This window comes from Schistocerca piceifrons, chromosome 4, assembly GCF_021461385.2.
Source record: "Schistocerca piceifrons isolate TAMUIC-IGC-003096 chromosome 4, iqSchPice1.1, whole genome shotgun sequence".
Classification (NCBI taxonomy): Eukaryota; Metazoa; Arthropoda; class Insecta; order Orthoptera; family Acrididae; genus Schistocerca; species Schistocerca piceifrons.
This window is the reverse complement of record NC_060141.1, coordinates 391,198,232-391,216,483: the sequence shown is the minus strand read 5'-3', so window position 1 is coordinate 391,216,483 and position 18,252 is coordinate 391,198,232. Positions and strand designations below refer to the sequence as shown.

The window sequence follows — 18,252 nt, the reverse complement described above, 5'->3', positions numbered from 1 at the left end:
CCTTGATAAAAAAACACACAGTTGATACAATACACGCAGTTGATAATATCCTCGTAGCATCCATGCCTATCGCTGTCGAACAGTACATAACTTGCCGCACAGCACTACGCTGCAGGCGGAGTGTTAACACAGAGGCGGCAGATACGCTACAAAGTTGCTTATCTCGCCTTCGGATACCGTATGTAGTACGAGCTTAATGATCACAAACTACGGATAAAGGCAGTGAATAGCGGTGCACCAGAAATAAAGGTAGATTTTTCACAGCGCCCGAATAACAATTCGAAATGCTAATTGACCATGCATTTAATATTACCATAGCTTATTGTCCATAAAAAAATCAATAGTCATTACGTATTTTTTGCTTGTTGTAAAGTGAGGAAATTAGAGTAAAAATCAACAATTTGTTTAAAAACTTTTAAAAGTGACCTATGTCTTTAATCAATAAAGCAGCGTGACGTGTACATAAAACCACAGTGGCGTGAACGAGAATGCCAAGGCGGACAGACGAGGAGGGGTTCCACAAAGTATCACTCATAAAAAGGGTCAGCATACGCAAGCACGGGGGCTAGACTTACTTCAAGAGCCATTTAACTCAGATGCAAGCCTTATTGAGAGGAAGGTGTCTATTAAACATTCATCGAACTGATGTATACTATAAAAAGTGATGTAGACAGCTGCAATTCAATTAAAGGTATGAATGGGTCGTAAGAGTGCTTGTGTGAATAGCTCATGACAGCGCGTGAAGGAGATATGTAATCCTTGCTGTGTGTCAGGGGGGCATTTAAGCAAATAGCAATGACTTAAATCAAGAAGCTGAGTCCTAGGTCCATATTTAGTATTATAATTCAGAGATAAGATGGACTCTGTTGTATCTGCAATCCCTCAGGGTACGATGGTCTAGTGCCCAGCGTTGCTATCTCTGGATCACGGGGTCCCTGGTTCGATTTCTGGCCGGGTTGAGGATTTTCTCTGCCCAGTGACTGGGTGTTGGTGTTGTCCTCATCATTTTGTCATCATCATCATCATCATCATCATCATCACTGGTGACAATAGCTAGATTCGACTGCGTAAAAATTGGAACTTCGTACGGGCCCTGACGACCGCGCAGTTGGCGCCCCAAAAGACAAACATCATGATGTTAATATGATGATACGCTTCAGACTGCTGCATTAACGATGACATAATAATTGGCTGTCGTATGAGATGGCCGTTAAGTGCCGGATACAAAGAATATTTTCGTTATACAATGAGACGTAAAGTCGGATAGCATACGTATACGGTTTAGACGTAATGACATGATACACGTAGGCTGTTCTGTTATAGGCGCATGTATGTCTGTATATAAAGTTTTACCTACAAACCGACGAACTTAGTAATCTGCAGTCTTTTCCATTACCTCACCTAAACTTACAATACATCATCAAAAATAGTAAAAAAAAATTATGGTCAGCTGTCTCTAATCGCCCGATAAGAAGGTGACCTGGATAGCTCTTTACATTTCTGTAAATTTATATGTTTTCGAACATATTACGCTTTTTTAAATTTGAGAGCTTCATGTGGAATTTTGATACTGTGGCGTACGTCTACGACTCTGTGCTTAGATGCAAGGACGTATTCCCCCAAGATAGTTTGGTAAAAAGCTTAATGTACTAGAAAATATGCAAATTTACAGAAATAAAAAAGATTCCCAGATCACCTTCTTAATGACCAGTTAGTGTCAGTTGACCATAATTTTTTTAGTATATTTGATGGTGTATTATAATTCAGAGGTAAGCCAATGGAAGATATTGTAGGTTACTAAGTTCGTTAGTTTATATATAAAGGTGTATATACAGACATGTAGGGGCTTATAACAGAACGGTCTACGTGTATCACGTCATTACCCCTAAACCGTAAAAGTATGCTACCCCACGCGTAAACGTCTCATTGTATAACGGAGATATACTTTGCGTCCAGCACTTAACGGGTATCTCATACGACAGCCAATTATGTCATCGTTAGTGCAGCAGTCTGAAGCTTTATCATCTTATTAACATGAGGGGTCGCGGATACAATAGAGTCCATCTTATCTCTGAACCGTAAAACTAAATATGGACCTCGGACTCAGCTCAGCTACTTCATTTTCGTCGTTGCTATTTGCTTAAATGCCCCCGTTTATAGTAGTTTCTGACACACAGCAAGGATTACAAATTTCCTTCACGCGCAGTCATGACCTATTCACAAACGCACTGTTAGGGGCCATTCATATGTACTGTAGCTGTCTACATCACTTTCTGTAATATACATAATTTCGATGACTCTGTGATAGACACCTCGCACTCAATAAGGCTTGCATCTGAATTGAATGACACTTGCAATGAGTCCAGCCCCCGTGTTTTTGCTTACGCTAACCCTTTTGATGAATGATACTTCGCGGGACCCCTCCACGTCTGTCTCGCTTGGCATTCGCGCTCGCACTAGTGTGGTTTTATATTTACGTCACGTTGCTTTAGTTCAAAAATGTGTGTGAAATCTTATGGGACTTAACTGCTAAGGTCATCAGTCCCTACGTTGCTTTAGTAATTAAACAGATAGGTTATCTTTCATTTTTTTAAAAGATGTGTTGATTATTACTGTAATTTCCTCACTTTCCAACAAGAAAGTAGTATGTATTAACTATAGATTTTATATGGAGCGTAAACCTAAAGTAATTTTAAGTGCATTGTCAGACAGCATTCGCGGGACTGCTACGGTCGCAGGTTCGAATCCTGCCTCGGGCATGGATGTGTGTGATGTCCTTAGGTTAGTTAGGTTTAAGTAGTTCTCAGTTCTAGGGGACTCATGACCTAAGATGTTAAGTCCCATAGTGCTCAGAGCCATTTGAACCATTTGAATTAGACAGCATTCCTAATTGTTATATCGGATACTCTGAAAAATCCACCTTTATGTCTAGTGCATCGGTATTTACTCCCTGTAACCACAGCTTCTGATCATTTATCTTTTACTTCATATAGTGTCCAAAGGCGAGATAAAGAACTTCGTTGCGAGTCTGCTGCCTCTATGTTAACACGCCGCTTGCAGCGTAGTGCTGTGTGGCAAGCTTGGAATTGTATTGTTCGACGGTGATATGCTTGGATGGTAGGAGGATGTTATCAACTGTGTGCAATTTATCAACTGTGTGTTTTTTATAAAGATATACTTGTGCCTTGACTTCATGTAATGAAACATGGCACTTTCAAACAAGTTCCATAAGATACATGAAATTTTGTATTTTATGTGAAAGGTGAATTTAATTGTAGTCTCACACCTCCCCCTCTCCCCCCTCACTATTTTCATGTTTTCCCCTTAGATCAGCTGAAGGCACCATAAGACTGTTCAAGCCAGTCATATTTGAACAATAAAAAATTCTGTACAGCGATCGCGGCGTACGAAGTGTATTCGTTTCCAACCATGCAAATCGCCCCCCTGCACAACATGTGTACCTTACGGAGCAGATTGATTGATCTTGCTTACGTTTACCTTTATTCGACTCAGATCGCTGCCTGGACTGTTTGTGCAGACTTTCGATGACTTAAGCTATGCCCTGCAGTTTGCTTCTGGCTAGCCTTTCACTTCGTTAATTCCGCCGTTATCAACCATAGGAACCGCCTGTTTGTTTCTGGTCTCTTCATCACCGCCAGTGAGAGTGATCATAAACTAAGTTCTGCCTATGCCAAGTAGGATAGAAAAATGCGTTTCACCTTTAGTGACTGGAGGGAGTAGCTCGAGCATGTGGAATAAGTTTTCAGATATATGAGCGGCTCGAAGACTTCTTGAATAATAGAACCCAGCATGTTGTCCTCGACGGCGAGTGTTCATCAGAGATAAGGGTATCGTCTGGAGTGCCCAAAGGAAGTGCAATAGGACCGTTCTTGTACTTTATATACATAAATGATTTGGCGGACAAGATGGGAAGCAATCTGCGATTGTTTGCGGATGATACCGTGGTGTACGGTAAGGTGTCGAAGTTGAGTGACTGCAGGAAGATACAAGACGACTTAGACAAAAGTTACAGCTGGTGTGATGAATGGCAGCTAGCCCTGAATGTGGAAGAATGTAAGTCAATGCGTAGGAACAATAAGCCTGTAATGCTCGGATACCGTATTACTAATGTCCTGCTTGAAACAGTGAAGTCGTTTAATATCTGGGCGTAACGCTGGAAAGCGATATTAGGTGGAACGAGAAAGTGAAAACTGTGGTAGGGAAGGCAAATAGTCGACTTCGATTTATTGGAAGAATCTTAGGAACGAGTGGGTCACTTGTAAAGGTGACCGCATTTAGGACGCTGGTGCGATCTACTCCTGGGTACTGCTCGACTGTTTGGCATCCGTACCAGGTAGGATTGAAGGAAGACATCGGAGCAATTCAGAGGCGGCCGGCTAGATTTGTTACCAGTAGATTCGAACAGCACATGAGTGTTACGAAGATCCTTCGGGAACTGAAACGGGAATCCCTAGAAGGAAGGCGGCGTTCTTTTCGGGAAACACTATTGAGAAAATCTACAGAACTGGCATTTGAAGCTGACTGTCGAACGATTCTGCTCCCACCAACATACATCGCGCGTAAGGACCAGGAAGATAAGGGGCGTACAGACAGTCGTTTTTCCCTCGCTCTATTTACGAGTGGAACTGCAGGAGGGCACCCTCCGCCACGCACCGTACGGCGGCTTGCGGAGTATCTTTGTAGATGTAGATGCCGGAATGCTTCTGTGATATTCTGGGGCTACCAAGACTTAGGGACAATCAATCCTTATGTTTATTTCTACATTCTTGGTGACCAAGTGTTGGTCTTTCTGCTACATCTTCATGATGCCTGTGTTTGGACACTTCAATCTTCCAAGATAACACCAGCCATATTCACAGGGCTCCACACATACTGTACTGCTTTACAGAACACTAATCTTGGCTGGCATGCTAAATCACCCAATTTTCATCCCCTAGAAAGCGTCTGGAACTCATGCTTTAGTCTGATACGAAATTCCTGAAGAAACGTATGGGCTCCCTTGGGGAATATCAATCCTTATGTTTATTTCTACATTCTTGGTGACCAAGTGTTGCTCTTTCTGATACTCCTTCATGATGACTGTGTTTGGACATTTCAATCTTCCAAGATAGCAGCAGCCATATTCACAGGGCTTCACACATACAGTACCACTTTAACAGAACACTAACTTTGACCGGCATGCTAAATCACCCAATTTTCATCCCATAGAAAATGTGTGGGATTCAAGCGTTAGTCTGATACTAAATGCCTGAAGAAACTTATGGGATCCCTTGGGGCCCATCAATCCGTATGTTTATTTCTACATTCTTGGTGACCAAGTGTCGCTCTTACTGCTACACCTTCATGGTGACTGTGTTTGGACACTTCAATCTTCCAAGATAACAGCAGCCATATTCACAGGGCTTCACACATACTGTACTGCTTTGCAGAACATTGATCTTGACTGGCATGCTAAATCATCCAATTTTCATCCCCTAGAAAGTGTCTGGGACTCAATTAGTCTAATACGAAATGCCTGAAGGAACTTATGGGCTACCGTCCTCGATGGATTTAGGACATTGTCAAGAATAGAGATGGTGGCGCATGATAACTGCGTTACATCTTCTCAGAGCCGCCAAATTTTTATTAAAAGTGCTTATTCAGCGAAGGAAAAGTGAGTGTAAATAAACAAATTATAGATTTTCAAAAGATTAACTAGACTGATCTACCCATGGGTACTCAGTCAGCTGGAGCAGTAGGTCGTTAAACCCCAATGGTTTCCATTTCGCGATCGATCGGATCTCGGAAAAAAAAGAACTCGTATGCTATAGCTTCAGAATCACTACTGGATACGTCGGGATTAACGTTGATGGATCAGCGTTACAGCTAACAAATTTTCTCAGCATATACGTTACAGACCGTATTCCAAGCTGTGATTACTAATCACATTATTTCTGAATTGATAATTGTTCTCGTTTGTCCAGCAATGAGCTATAGTTAAATTAGGACTAATCGCCCACTAGAAGCGCTGCTAGTCCTATGGAATCTCAATTAAATGAGAAAACTAAGGTTATTACTCTCGTACAGCTTCATTAAAATAACAAACATAAATATCAAAGGTATCTAAAAACCCTAACAGAGTGGACAAAGAGAAGAAACTCTCGCTGCTAATATTTCGCTAAATTAATGCACATGGAGACGTCTCCACTGGTCAGACTTCTTTTTAAAACGTCTATCACACATTGCAGCCATTAAACCTGGTGGTCCTTCGTTTGCGAGTAATCGACGAAAAAAATTTCGAAATTTCACATGATGCTCTGAAGTATTACAAAAGGAATATGTAACAGACTGGTTTTGCAGCATTGTGGTTAAGGTACAGGCCTCGCATGCAAAATGTTGTGGGTTTGAATCTTGATAGATACTTCGAATTTTTTTAAAAATTTTTCATCAAAATGATTACAGTCATTATTTTTATTCAATTAATTGGGTTAAATGGACCTTTTTATTTCTATTCCTTTTTTACATCATGTTAATCACCATATTAACTTTTTCATCTGCTCTCATTTTTCTTCCTGTCATTCATTTTCCACTTGGAATCTTTGTTCATGTTATTTTATTTATTTTTAAGTATGAACATCAATTTAATTTCTTCCGTTTTACCATCATATGTTTTAGTCCATGTTACTGCATTCATTATTCTAGATTCTCGTTTTGCTCGAATTTCATTTTATTTACAATTTCTTCTTTCATTTAAATCTCTATCCGCATTACTTTGTCCACGGTGCAATAACGATTTATGTTTTAAATGCTCGTACGACGATTTCCATCCAAAAAAATGTAAATCTTGTAACAAAAAACATATTTTTGTCACCACTACACAGTCATTATAAATAGACTGCGTCGTCTTTCATTTTATAACCAACGCATTGGATGTTTCAAATGTTTAAATATTACGATAAATAAATGAAAATAATTAAATTCACATGCACAAAAATTCCAAGTGGACAACGAATGACAGAAAGAAAAAATAAGAGCAAATGAAAAAGTTAATACGGTGATTAAATGATGTGACAAAATAATATCAACCAAAAGATTACATTCAACCCAATTAATTGAATGAAAATAATGCTCATAGTTATTTCGATAAAAATTTAAAAGCAAACATTTCGAAGCACCTATCAAGATTCGAACCCACAACATTTTGCATGTGAGGCCTGTCCTTTACCGCTACATTTGCACAACCAGTCTGTTAAACATCCCTTTTATAAAGCTGCGGAACATTACGCGAAACTCTGATTATATTTCGTAGATTACTCGCAAACGAGAGCACACCAAGCTGAAAAGCTGCTGGATGTGATACCTAGGACCTTTACCTACATCACTGTATAGATGATTTCAAAAAGCCGACTCCACCGCTGAGGTCCTCTCCCTGTTATTATAGGAATTTCACAAGGTTTCCTATTAAACAAGCAGTCTCAAATCAGTTTGAATTTCATTTCAAAATTACGTTATGTTTTAATGGTGGTTAGTGTCTCATTCGATGTCAATTTATAAAACAGCTTGAAAGATGGGCGAGAAAATCGGCCGTGGCCTTTTCGAAGGAACAGTCACAGCATTTGCTGTAAGATATTTAGGAAAACTACAGAAAACCTACACCTGGATGGCCGGTTGGGATTGTAACCGCAACTCCAATGTCTCAACCGTTAAGCTTCTTACTCGGTGAAACAGAATTGCAGAGCGTACGAGTCACGCGCCGGAAGTCGAGTGAACATGTTACCTCTCTCAAGGTTTCTCTAGCGCGAAATAGTTCGGTGATGTCTCTTCTCTCGGAAATGAAGGCCCGTTCATGACTCACTACTGAGCATTACCCTCCAGTTACTATACTTGCCGATTCTGTAGTGATCGATTTCGACAGAGCAGCTTCATGTAGTATACCGCAATTCGAACACTCCCTTTCTGACTTTGTAAATGAACGACAACAAGAGCCATCACGCTGTTAAGACTCGGGAAGTTTGCAATCATGCACATATAATTTTGTTTCGCAGTTTATCCCCAAAATATTACACACCCAAACATCGTTTCTCAAATAGAGGCTGCATACTTTACATTAGCAGCTACGTACTTTAAATGCAGTTTAGCTTCAGGTGTCTCTTAAAAAAAGCAAACTGGTCACTTCATGACAAGGATGCATACTGAAGAACTGGAATCAAATACATAGACACTTGACAGTGGAGACACGTTTATGAAAATCGTGCGATTTGTAATCCCCTCCGAATTCCATCTGTATACCACAGACAAGACTTGGCGAACTCCCGTAGGTCATTTTTTTAATGTCTTTATTGGCCTTTAAATATTTGCCCACACAGTCGTCTACATACAATTTCTAATACCGGTTCTTAGCATTTAAATCCTAAAATTTCTTTTTGAGTTTGTAAACTGGTTTAAGTAGGTCGGGCACAGCGTCTCTGCTTAGCTGTGTGGAGAGATGTAACGAACTGGAACGAAGGTTCTAATGTAAGCAACATTGCCAGATACAAACTCGTTGTCACTAATAGAGTTCTCGTTAAAGTTTGTGACTGATTAGATTCATAGAATTACAATAGGTAAAATGCTTCAGTCACTTCTATGTTTATCTAATTTTAATACCATTATGCATTTTGATGGTCATGCCATCTTCATCAAGTAGATTATCATACTTCTACCTTACTGTATTCGTTTGTGACAGGGAAGTTACGTGGCACCTTGCAAGCATATGTGTGCGAATATATTTGGTGTATGCTGCTTATATATATATATATATATGTATATATATATATATATATATATATATATATATATATAATGCAGAGTGTATGTCTGGGATCTCCTCTCCTCCCAAAGCCCTAGACCGATTTTAACCAAATTTGGAAAATAAACAGAAGGCCTAACAAATATCAGTACTGTGGAGGTTATAACCTCCAAATTCCAATAGTAGCGTAGATATGGGCAAAAGCGCGTTTTTTTCCAGACCCCAGAGTACAGGTTGCCCTGTATGATAGGTATGTTGTGTAGGAACAGTGTCAGCATGTTAAATAAACCTGCTTTGCAGGGAAGCCTGTATATCAGGAGCAAGAAATGGTTTTTGATGGGCTCCAACATGCAGTCTGCCCTATATGATAGGCATGTTGTGCTGAACTAGTATCGGCCTGCTTTACCAACCTGCTTTGTATGGTGAGCTGTAAGTCAGTTGCAAATCAATGATTTTCAAGACCGTGATGTGAAATCTGCCCTGCGTGACAGGCATGTTGTGAGTGTAGTATTGGCCTGCTTTATTGATCTGTACTGGAGTCGCTACATGCGCTGATGAACATGGCTGGGCACAGGTTGAGATGCATGGAGGTGGAGAGAGACATAACGAGGTGGAGAAGGGAATGGACTAAGAGAGGGAGAGATGCTTGAGGCAGGTGGAAGGTGTCGATGGCTGGTGGATAGCTGCAAAAGGAAGACAGGGTAGGTAGAGATGGAAAGAGAGGGAGGGAGGAAGACATGGTTGGAGGGAAGGGGGAGGAAGCCATAATCACAAACAGGGGTTGGAGGAAATGTACAAAAAGAGACAGAGAGAATGAGGAGGAGGAGATCCACAGGTAGAAGTGGGAAGATGAGGTGGACAGACAGAGGGGGGAAGAGGTTGCACAGAGGTGGGGTAGGAGGAGGAGGTGTGTTCAATATGTGTTGAACGCATATGTGGTGAATCCATGAGTGAAAGGTTAGTATTGCAAAATTTACAAGTTTCATAGTTCAAAGCTCTGTCACTTGTAAGACATGTAAGCCGGGATGCTTGCCTTGAAAAGGGTGCGACCGTTTTCCTTCCACTAGCTGGTACTCCCTCTGTAATGATCTCGTCACCTGTGCGTTAAACCCCAATCTTTCTTCCGTCAGTACTGCTGTTGAGAGCCCAAATTACAATCAGATGACAGCCGTTAATGTCGCTTTATAGATTTTATGAGGAAGGTTGTGGCACGTGATTGGAATATATTCTGCAGCTAATTTCAGTACAAATTTTGCTGAATATACACCATGTGTTCGTCACTGAAGCTACTCACCTTCTAGAATAAACACATGTGTGCTATTTATGCAGAGCTCTTTCGTCGCAAATACTCCGTACTGACTCTACCAATGGAACATTTCAGGTGCCAAGTCTCGAACTGGATTTGCAGTGTGTACCATGATTAATTGTGAATACTGCCACAGGTGAAAATATACGATAGTAAAAGCAAAAACATTCCTGAGTACATGAGTCTGCAAACCAGTCTTTCACGATGTAATCGAGATTGTGGGTTGCGACTTCATTGTCCTAGTTAGTGTAAATTATTTCAGTTAACAACTTTTCGATTATGCCCCCTCTAATTGTAACCAAATTTCGTCGGTGGTCTGCCTTAACAAGAAACATCGATTCAACATATTACCTCTGTACACTAAAGTAGGTGTTCCACCGGTCGTCTTTCCACTTGGATACAATACTGCACTCATTCTTCCACGTACTTTGTAAGACTGCTCCAGTGCTTCAATTTCATCAACGGGAGTTTCGTATACTTCACTTCTGAGATGACCTCAGATAGAACAACCCACTTGTCTCAGGTCAGATGATCTTGGAAGCCGCGGTATAGGTACTGGTCGACCTATCCATCTTGGACCACATTGACGCGATAGAAGTCGTCTCACATCATCTTGCCGGGGCCCATCATGCATCTGTGCCGGCCGCGGTGGTCTAGCGGTTCTAGGCGCTCAGTCCGGACCCGCGCGACCGCTACGGTCGCAGGTTCGAATCCTGCCTCGGGCATGGATGTGTGTGATGTCCTTAGGTTAGTTACGTTTAAGTAGTTCTAAGTTCTAGGGGACTGATGACCTCAGATGTTAAGTCCCATAGTGCTTAGAGCCATTTGAACCATGCATCTGCCATATTCTCCAATTATGAGCCCAATTATATGAAAACTTAATAGACAAGTTTACATTCCAAATACGTTTGTAAAAAGTAAGTTAAGGTTTAATACTGAAGTCAGAAGCAGCTAGTAGCCACACATGTGTTGTTATTTCGCAAATGGCTAGCTTTCGGACCCATGTTTACGGCGATGTTTCTACTTCCATTGTCGTATACTTTCATCTGTGTCAGTTTCCACTATTAATTATGATCCATCCTGTATTATTACTGGATACACTCTCGATAATGTCGAGTTACCTTTAATGTGTATTTTCGAATTCATTCTACGTTCACGTAGTCATAGTTTAACAAAATTATACCAAAATCTTCCCGAAACTACACTCCTGGAAATGGAAAAAAGAACACATTGACACCGGTGTGTCAGACCCACCATACTTGCTCCGAACACTGCGAGAGGGCTGTACAAGCAATGATCACACGCACGGCACAGCGGACACACCAGGAACCGCGGTGTTGGCCGTCGAATGGCGCTAGCTGCACAGCATTTGTGCACCGCCGCCGTCAGTGTCAGCCAGTTTGCCGTGGCATACGGAGCTCCATCGCCGTCTTTAACACTGGTAGCATGCCGCGACAGCGTGGACGTGAACCGTATGTGCAGTTGACGGACTTTGAGCGAGGGCGTATAGTGGGCATGCGGGAGGCCGGGTGGACGTACCGTCGAATTGCTCAACACGTGGGGCGTGAGGTCTCCACAGTACATCGATGTTGTCGCCAGTGGTCGGCGGAAGGTGCACGTGCCCGTCGACCTGGGATCGGACCGCAGCGACGCACGGATGCACGCCAAGACCGTAGGATCCTACACAGTGCCGTAGGGGACCGCACCGCCACTTCCCAGCAAATTAGGGACACTGTTGCTCCTGGGGTATCGGCGAGGACCATTCGCAACCGTCTCCATGGAGCTGGGCTACGGTCCCGCACACCGTTAGGCGGTCTTCCGCTCACGCCCCAACATCGTGCAGCCCGCCTCCAGTGGTGTCGCGACAGGCGTGAATGGAGGGACGAATGGAGACGTGTCGTCTTCAGCGATGAGAGTCGCTTCTGCCTTGGTGCCAATGATGGGCGTATGCGTGTTTGGCGCCGTGCAGGTGAGCACCACAATCAGGACTGCATACGACCGAGGCACACAGGGCCAACACCCGGCATCATGGTGTGGGGAGCGATCTCCTACACTGGCCGTACACCACTGGTGATCGTCGAGGGGACACTGAATAGTGCACGGTACATCCAAACCGTCATCGAACCCATCGTTCTACCATTCCTAGACCGGCAAGGGAACTTGCTGTTCCAACAGGACAATGCACGTCCGCATGTATCCCGTGCCACCCAACGTGCTCTAGAAGGTGTAAGTCAACTACCCTGGCCAGCAAGATCTCCGGATCTGTCCCCCATTGAGCATGTTTGGGACTGGATGAAGCGTCGTCTCACGCGGTCTGCACGTCCAGCACGAACGCTGGTCCAACTGAGGCGCCAAGTGGAAATGGCATGGCAAGCCGTTCCACAGGACTACATCCAGCATCTCTACGATCGTCTCCATGGGAGAATAGCAGCCTGCATTGCTGCGAAAGGTGGATATACACTGTACTAGTGCCGACATTGTGCATGCTCTGTTGCCTGTGTCTATGTGCCTGTGGTTCTGTCAGTGTGATCATGTGATGTATCTGACCCCAGGAATGTGTCAATAAAGTTTCCCCTTCCTGGGACAATGAATTCACGGTGTTCTTATTTCAATTTCCAGGAGTGTATTTTAAACAGGAACATATTATGCCCCAGCTGTGTTACATATTTTGATTTATGTTCCACTATGCAACAGAAAGAAAACATTCTATAATTTCAGTTGCCCGCAAGATTACCGCCTGGCACCGCCCCCGTGGCTGAGAGTGTGCAGTATGTGCCTCCCTTGTTCAGCGTTTCTAATACAATTTATGCATTCGGAGAGTTCCATTCTTTTACGTGAACGCCGAAATATGTAAAATACCATTGTATTCTAGTCTGTATTAATAGTTACCCAACCAGATCCCCCTATTTTCCTCCTTGTTCGTATACTTGCCACTAGACACAACTAGTGATTCCTCTTAACAAGAAAAGAGAATTTGGAGCAAAGTCACAACTTCGCATTATGCTGTAGCTGGAGAAGAAACACGAAATCCAAGTTTATCTAGGTAACATATATTAAACGAGCTGTAATACGGAGTGATTCTATCTTCATCTCCCCATAGTAATGAGGCGTAGAGGTAATATAAAGACTAGAAGATGCCGTATACAATGTAGGAAAGGTGGACCAATCGCAGGGTAAAAAAAGTACAGGGGTGGAGCAAAAACTTATGCCAGCATTTCTATGACTACCTATCTCCTTCCGTTCGGGATAAAGACGTGGCTAGGCAAGCCAGTAATGTCACCGAGTAACGTATATAGACGCTATTAGCGTAATTACGGTACTTAAATAAACAAATCGACTTTAGATACATGAGAAACCGTGCTTTAGAAAAGACTAAACCTGTCACAACATCGAACGTAACATTTATCATGCTATAGCTTCTAAACCATATCTTTGGAATTAAGGAATTACTGCCCATTCCTAACAGAGCAGCGATGTGATCTCGGTTCTTTTTAGAAAATGTACTTTCGATTTTCCAACAAATCACCTTCCTCTAACCTAGCAGTACCCATCTCACGTATCAACAGATTGCGTGTGGAGTCAAGTTCTACAACAACTTCTACTTTAGCGGTCGATCCTCCATACTCTCGTACTTTGCATGGCACAATTTCATATTGTTCACAGGCTTTTTGCCGCTACGTACATGTAACTGTTTCTCTCATTTCATTCACAGTTCACGTCAAATATTTAGATGCGCACTTCTCAGTACAAAAATTTCTGTGGTAAAATTTACTGTGTTCGAGCAGTGCGGAAAATAAACAAATATAATAAACGTGGCTCATTAATATACGATTGCTTCATCGCCTTTGAAACAATTAAACCTGAATACCGTTGTCAACAGAGCACGATATGAAACTGCTGCGCGATAGATAAGTAAAGAGATTGTTAAACTCTGTAGATTTGAGATCCTTAGGTATTATTGTAGGCCTATACCTTCTAATCGTACTATATCAAATGCCAATAAGTATTTTTGTCTGTCAGTGTTCCCCGTTACGTTAACTGCACTGTTACAAGGGCACGTGCGACACAATTCAGTGATAAGTTTTTCATCAAAGAAGTCCGTAAGGCGCTGCATTATTCTCCACAAGTAACACACGCGTGCTCTAGAGACTGTGGACTACACAGAACTCGAACCGAGGACTGTCGAAAGTGTTGTGAACGGTATTTGTGCGTGCAGCAAGGTCGGCACTACAAAAAGAAAAACTGTACAAAAAAAATAAGTGGCTAGAAATAAACTGCATGCAGGGAAAAAAAGAGATGCGACCGGACTGCGCAAAACCCTGAATTTCCTGAGAGTTGATACGCTACCTTCGTAGACATCATACGAACCCTTTCTGAAGTAGGACTGAACGCAGCCCATGTCGTTGCCGGCGACTGTCCGTAAAGAGACGTGTTCACATCGCCAGCCTGGTCTCACTAGGTGCCCCGGCACGACACACACGCACTCACGCACTCGCAGCAAGCTTAGCCCCGCTGCCGGCTGGTAGCCCGTTTGCACACCGACTGAGCTCCGCGCCGCTGACTCCCCACCACCGCGGCAGCCGCCACGCCCCCTCTCTGCGAGCCACCGTAGTTCGCGCCGGCGGCCGCACGGAGCGCTGCTGACGCTCTAGTATCGACGCCAATCATGGCGAAACAATGCAACGCAAATCGGAAACCCCAAAACGTTAAGCTGGAGAGCGGGTACCCTCTAATTATTTGGAGACCGTAAATTTGAACTCTTTTGCTGCTCGTAGTGGCTCTGTGGTTGAATCCCATTACTTTCCGTTGCCTTTTAAACATTACGTTTCATGCGAATCTCTTAATTCATCCAGCCTTATTCTCTAGTTTTGGGATTCGTGGCTGCGCAATAAACAATGTGCAAGGTGTTAATCCTTTCAATGTAGTCTATATCTGAATTATTACATTAATTTCGAAGTTCATATTTACACTTGTTTGTACATAGGCTGTACACTTTTTTTATTTATTTTTTTTTATTTTTTGCATTAATCCCAGTTCTGCACTTAGGTTACAGTGAAGGCAATCTTAGTAATCAAGCATCTGACCAGCTTACAAAATTTGACGAAAATACCAAACGATAGTGCTTGATTTACAAAAATAGAGGTTCTGATACAGCGATCTTCTGGGGCAGCGGATGTTCTTGAAATTTAGACTTCTTAAAACGGTATTTTAACGCTTCTCTACATTGTTTCCCTTTCTGCAGGTAAGAGTTCTCATCGACTGCTTCCCTTGAGTGTTATTCTCAGTACCTCTTCATTTCGTTTCTTATATTTCAATTTCATTTTAACATTCCTCGATAATATCACTTTTAAAATACTTCCTCTCTTTTCTACTCCTCAGTTCTCATACTTCACACTGCACTTCCACATTCCTTATACTACAGTATACTTTCAGAAAATTTTTCGGTAGTACCAAGTTACTTTTGTCTACCAGTACCACTCTTTTACTGAAGAGACCTTTATTTGCCTGAACCATCGTACTTCAGATATCTTCATTTTTGTAGTCATCTTGCATAATTTATTATCTATAAGTCTTTCACTTTTTATTGGGGTGTTTGTAACTTAACCAAACCAAAAGAAACTGTAAGGGCTAAGAAATTTAAAAAACTGCCAAAAGATCGAATAAAACACAACTAAATTTAATGATTAAAATTTAATTAACGTACAAAATATTACATAGCTAAACTTACAGAAATTAAAAACGCAACTATTTACTGTCACAAGAATTTATTTTATTTATTTTGTGTTTTAACTTTTCTAACAACATAAGAAACAGAGTTAAACAACATTTAACTTCCTGAAAAAAAACTTTAACTTGATGTAATGGCTGTAAAGTACAATTTAGTTCTTTTTGAAAGCGTGCAGGAATTTAAAGATCTTCACTAACTTTTCGGCTCTTTTCTATCTTAACTCATACCTTAATTTAGATCAAACAAGCCAAAATTCTCTCAGTGGATGCAGTGCTGGCAGAGAGAGAAATGAGGCTTTTCCCAAAAGTAATAAATTCTCCCCTTTTTTTGCTATTTTCGGTGCTATTAGCTTCCATCATTTTTTTGGATGGAAATGTGTTACAATTTCACGAGAAGACACAATAAGGGGTCCTGAAAGACGTGACACTTGCAGAACACTCTGGATACAGCTCTATGAACTAGTTTTCCGCACTTTCGTCTTGTTCAACAGTTAACCGTCTTCGTCTGAATCTTGGATCTAACATATTACCAAGGAAGTGAAACATATTAGCAAGACAGAGTTTGTTCCTGTCGTTTTCTATTGCGTTCTTCTTGGGCTCCGTATCAGGACTTCCTAAAAGATCGATCCATACCTCGACAGCTTGTGCAATATTTGTGCTGTCTGCTTGAAAGTCCAGGACTCAATAAAATTCTAATACACACATCAAAAAAAGTTTCCATCACCTCGGTTCCGAGAGTTCCGGAACCTTTCCAGAAAATTGGAACAGAGATCAACATAAACATCGTTTCCGCCCTTTTTATTGCTCATGAAAACCACACATTGCATGTTGCACCACCATACAGCTAGACCTTCGAAGATGGTGGTCCAGATTGCTGTACATATTGGTACCTCTAATACCCAGTAGCACGTCCTCTTGCATTGATGCGTGCGCCGGCCGAAGTGGCCGTGCGGTTAAAGGCGCTGCAGTCTGGAACCGCAAGACCGCTACGGTCGCAGGTTCGAATCCTGCCTCGGGCATGGATGTTTGTGATGTCCTTAGGTTAGTTAGGTTTAACTAGTTCTAAGTTCTAGGGGACTAATGACCTCAGCAGTTGAGTCCCATAGTGCTCAGAGCCATTTGAACCATTGGTGCGTGCCTGTATTCGTCGTGGCATACTATCCACAAGTTCATCAAGGCACTGTTGGTCCAGTTTGTCCCATTCCTCAACGGCGATTCGGAGTAGCTCCCTCAGAGTCTTTGGTGGATCACATCGCCCATATAGAGCGCTTTTCAATCTGTACCAGGCATGTTCGATAGGGTTCATGTCTGGAGAACATGCTGGCCACTCTAGTCGAGCAATGTCGTTATCCTGAAGGAAGTCATTCACAAGATGTGCACGATGGGGGCACGAATTGTCATCCATGAAGACGAATGCCTCGCCAATATGCTGCCGATATGGTTTCAGTATCGGTCAGAGGATGGTATTCACGTATCGTACAGCCGTTACGGCGCCTTCCATGGCCATCAGCGGCGTACGTCGGCCCCACATAATACCACCCCAAAACAGCAGGGAACCTCCACCTTCCTGCGCTCGCTGGACAGTGTTTGGCTCAAATGGTTCAAATAGCTCTGAGCACTATGGGACTTAACATCTGTGGTCATCAGTCCCCTAGAACTTAGAACTACTTAAACCTAACTAACCTAAGGACATCACACACATCCATGCCCGAGGCAGGATTCGAACCTGCGACCGTAGCAGTCGCGCGGTTCCGGACTGCGCGCCTAGAACCGCTAGACCACCGCGGCCAGCGGACAGTGTTTCTAAGGCGTTCAACCCCACCAGGTTGCCTCCAAACAAGTCTCCGTCGATTGTCTGGTTGAAAGCATATGCGACACTCAGCGGTGAAGAGAACGTGATGCCAATCCTGAGCGGTCCATTCGGCATGTTGTTGGGCCCATCTGTACCGCGCTGCATGGTGTCGTGGTTGTAAAGATGGACCTGGCCATGGACGCCGGGAGTGAAGTTGCGCATCATGCAGCCTATTGTGCACAGTTTGAGTCGTGGCTGCACGAAAAGCATTACTCAACATGGTGGCGTTGCTGTTAGGGTTCCTCCGAGCCGTAATCCGTAGGTAGCGGTCATCCACTATAGTAGTGGCCCTTGGGCAGCCTGAGCGAGGCATGTCATCGACAGTTCCTGTCTCTCTGTATCTCCTCCATGTCCGAACAACATCGCTTTGGTTCATTCCGGGACGCCTGGACACTTCCTTGTTGGGAGCCCTTTCTGGCACAAAGTAACAATGCAGACGCGATCAAACCTCGGTATTGACCGTGTAGGCATGGTTGAACTACAGACAACACGACCCGTGTACCTCCTTCCTGGCGGAATGACTGGAACTGAACGGCTGTCGGACACCCTCCGTCTAATAGGTGCTGCTCATGCATGGCT

General features: G+C 42.9%; 1 protein-coding gene across 1 annotated transcript in view; it reads right to left on the bottom strand.

Annotated features, from left to right (window-relative positions):
- LOC124795867 (mucin-17-like) overlaps window positions 1-14,622 on the bottom strand; it is a 423,417-nt gene extending 408,795 nt beyond the window's left edge. Inside the window, exon 1 of the mRNA XM_047259949.1 lies at window positions 14,463-14,622. Within this exon, the coding sequence (XP_047115905.1) occupies window positions 14,463-14,493 (31 nt within the window). The 5' untranslated portion in view covers window positions 14,494-14,622. The remainder of the gene's footprint in view (window positions 1-14,462) is intronic.
- Between the last annotated feature and the right edge of the window lie 3,630 nt (window positions 14,623-18,252).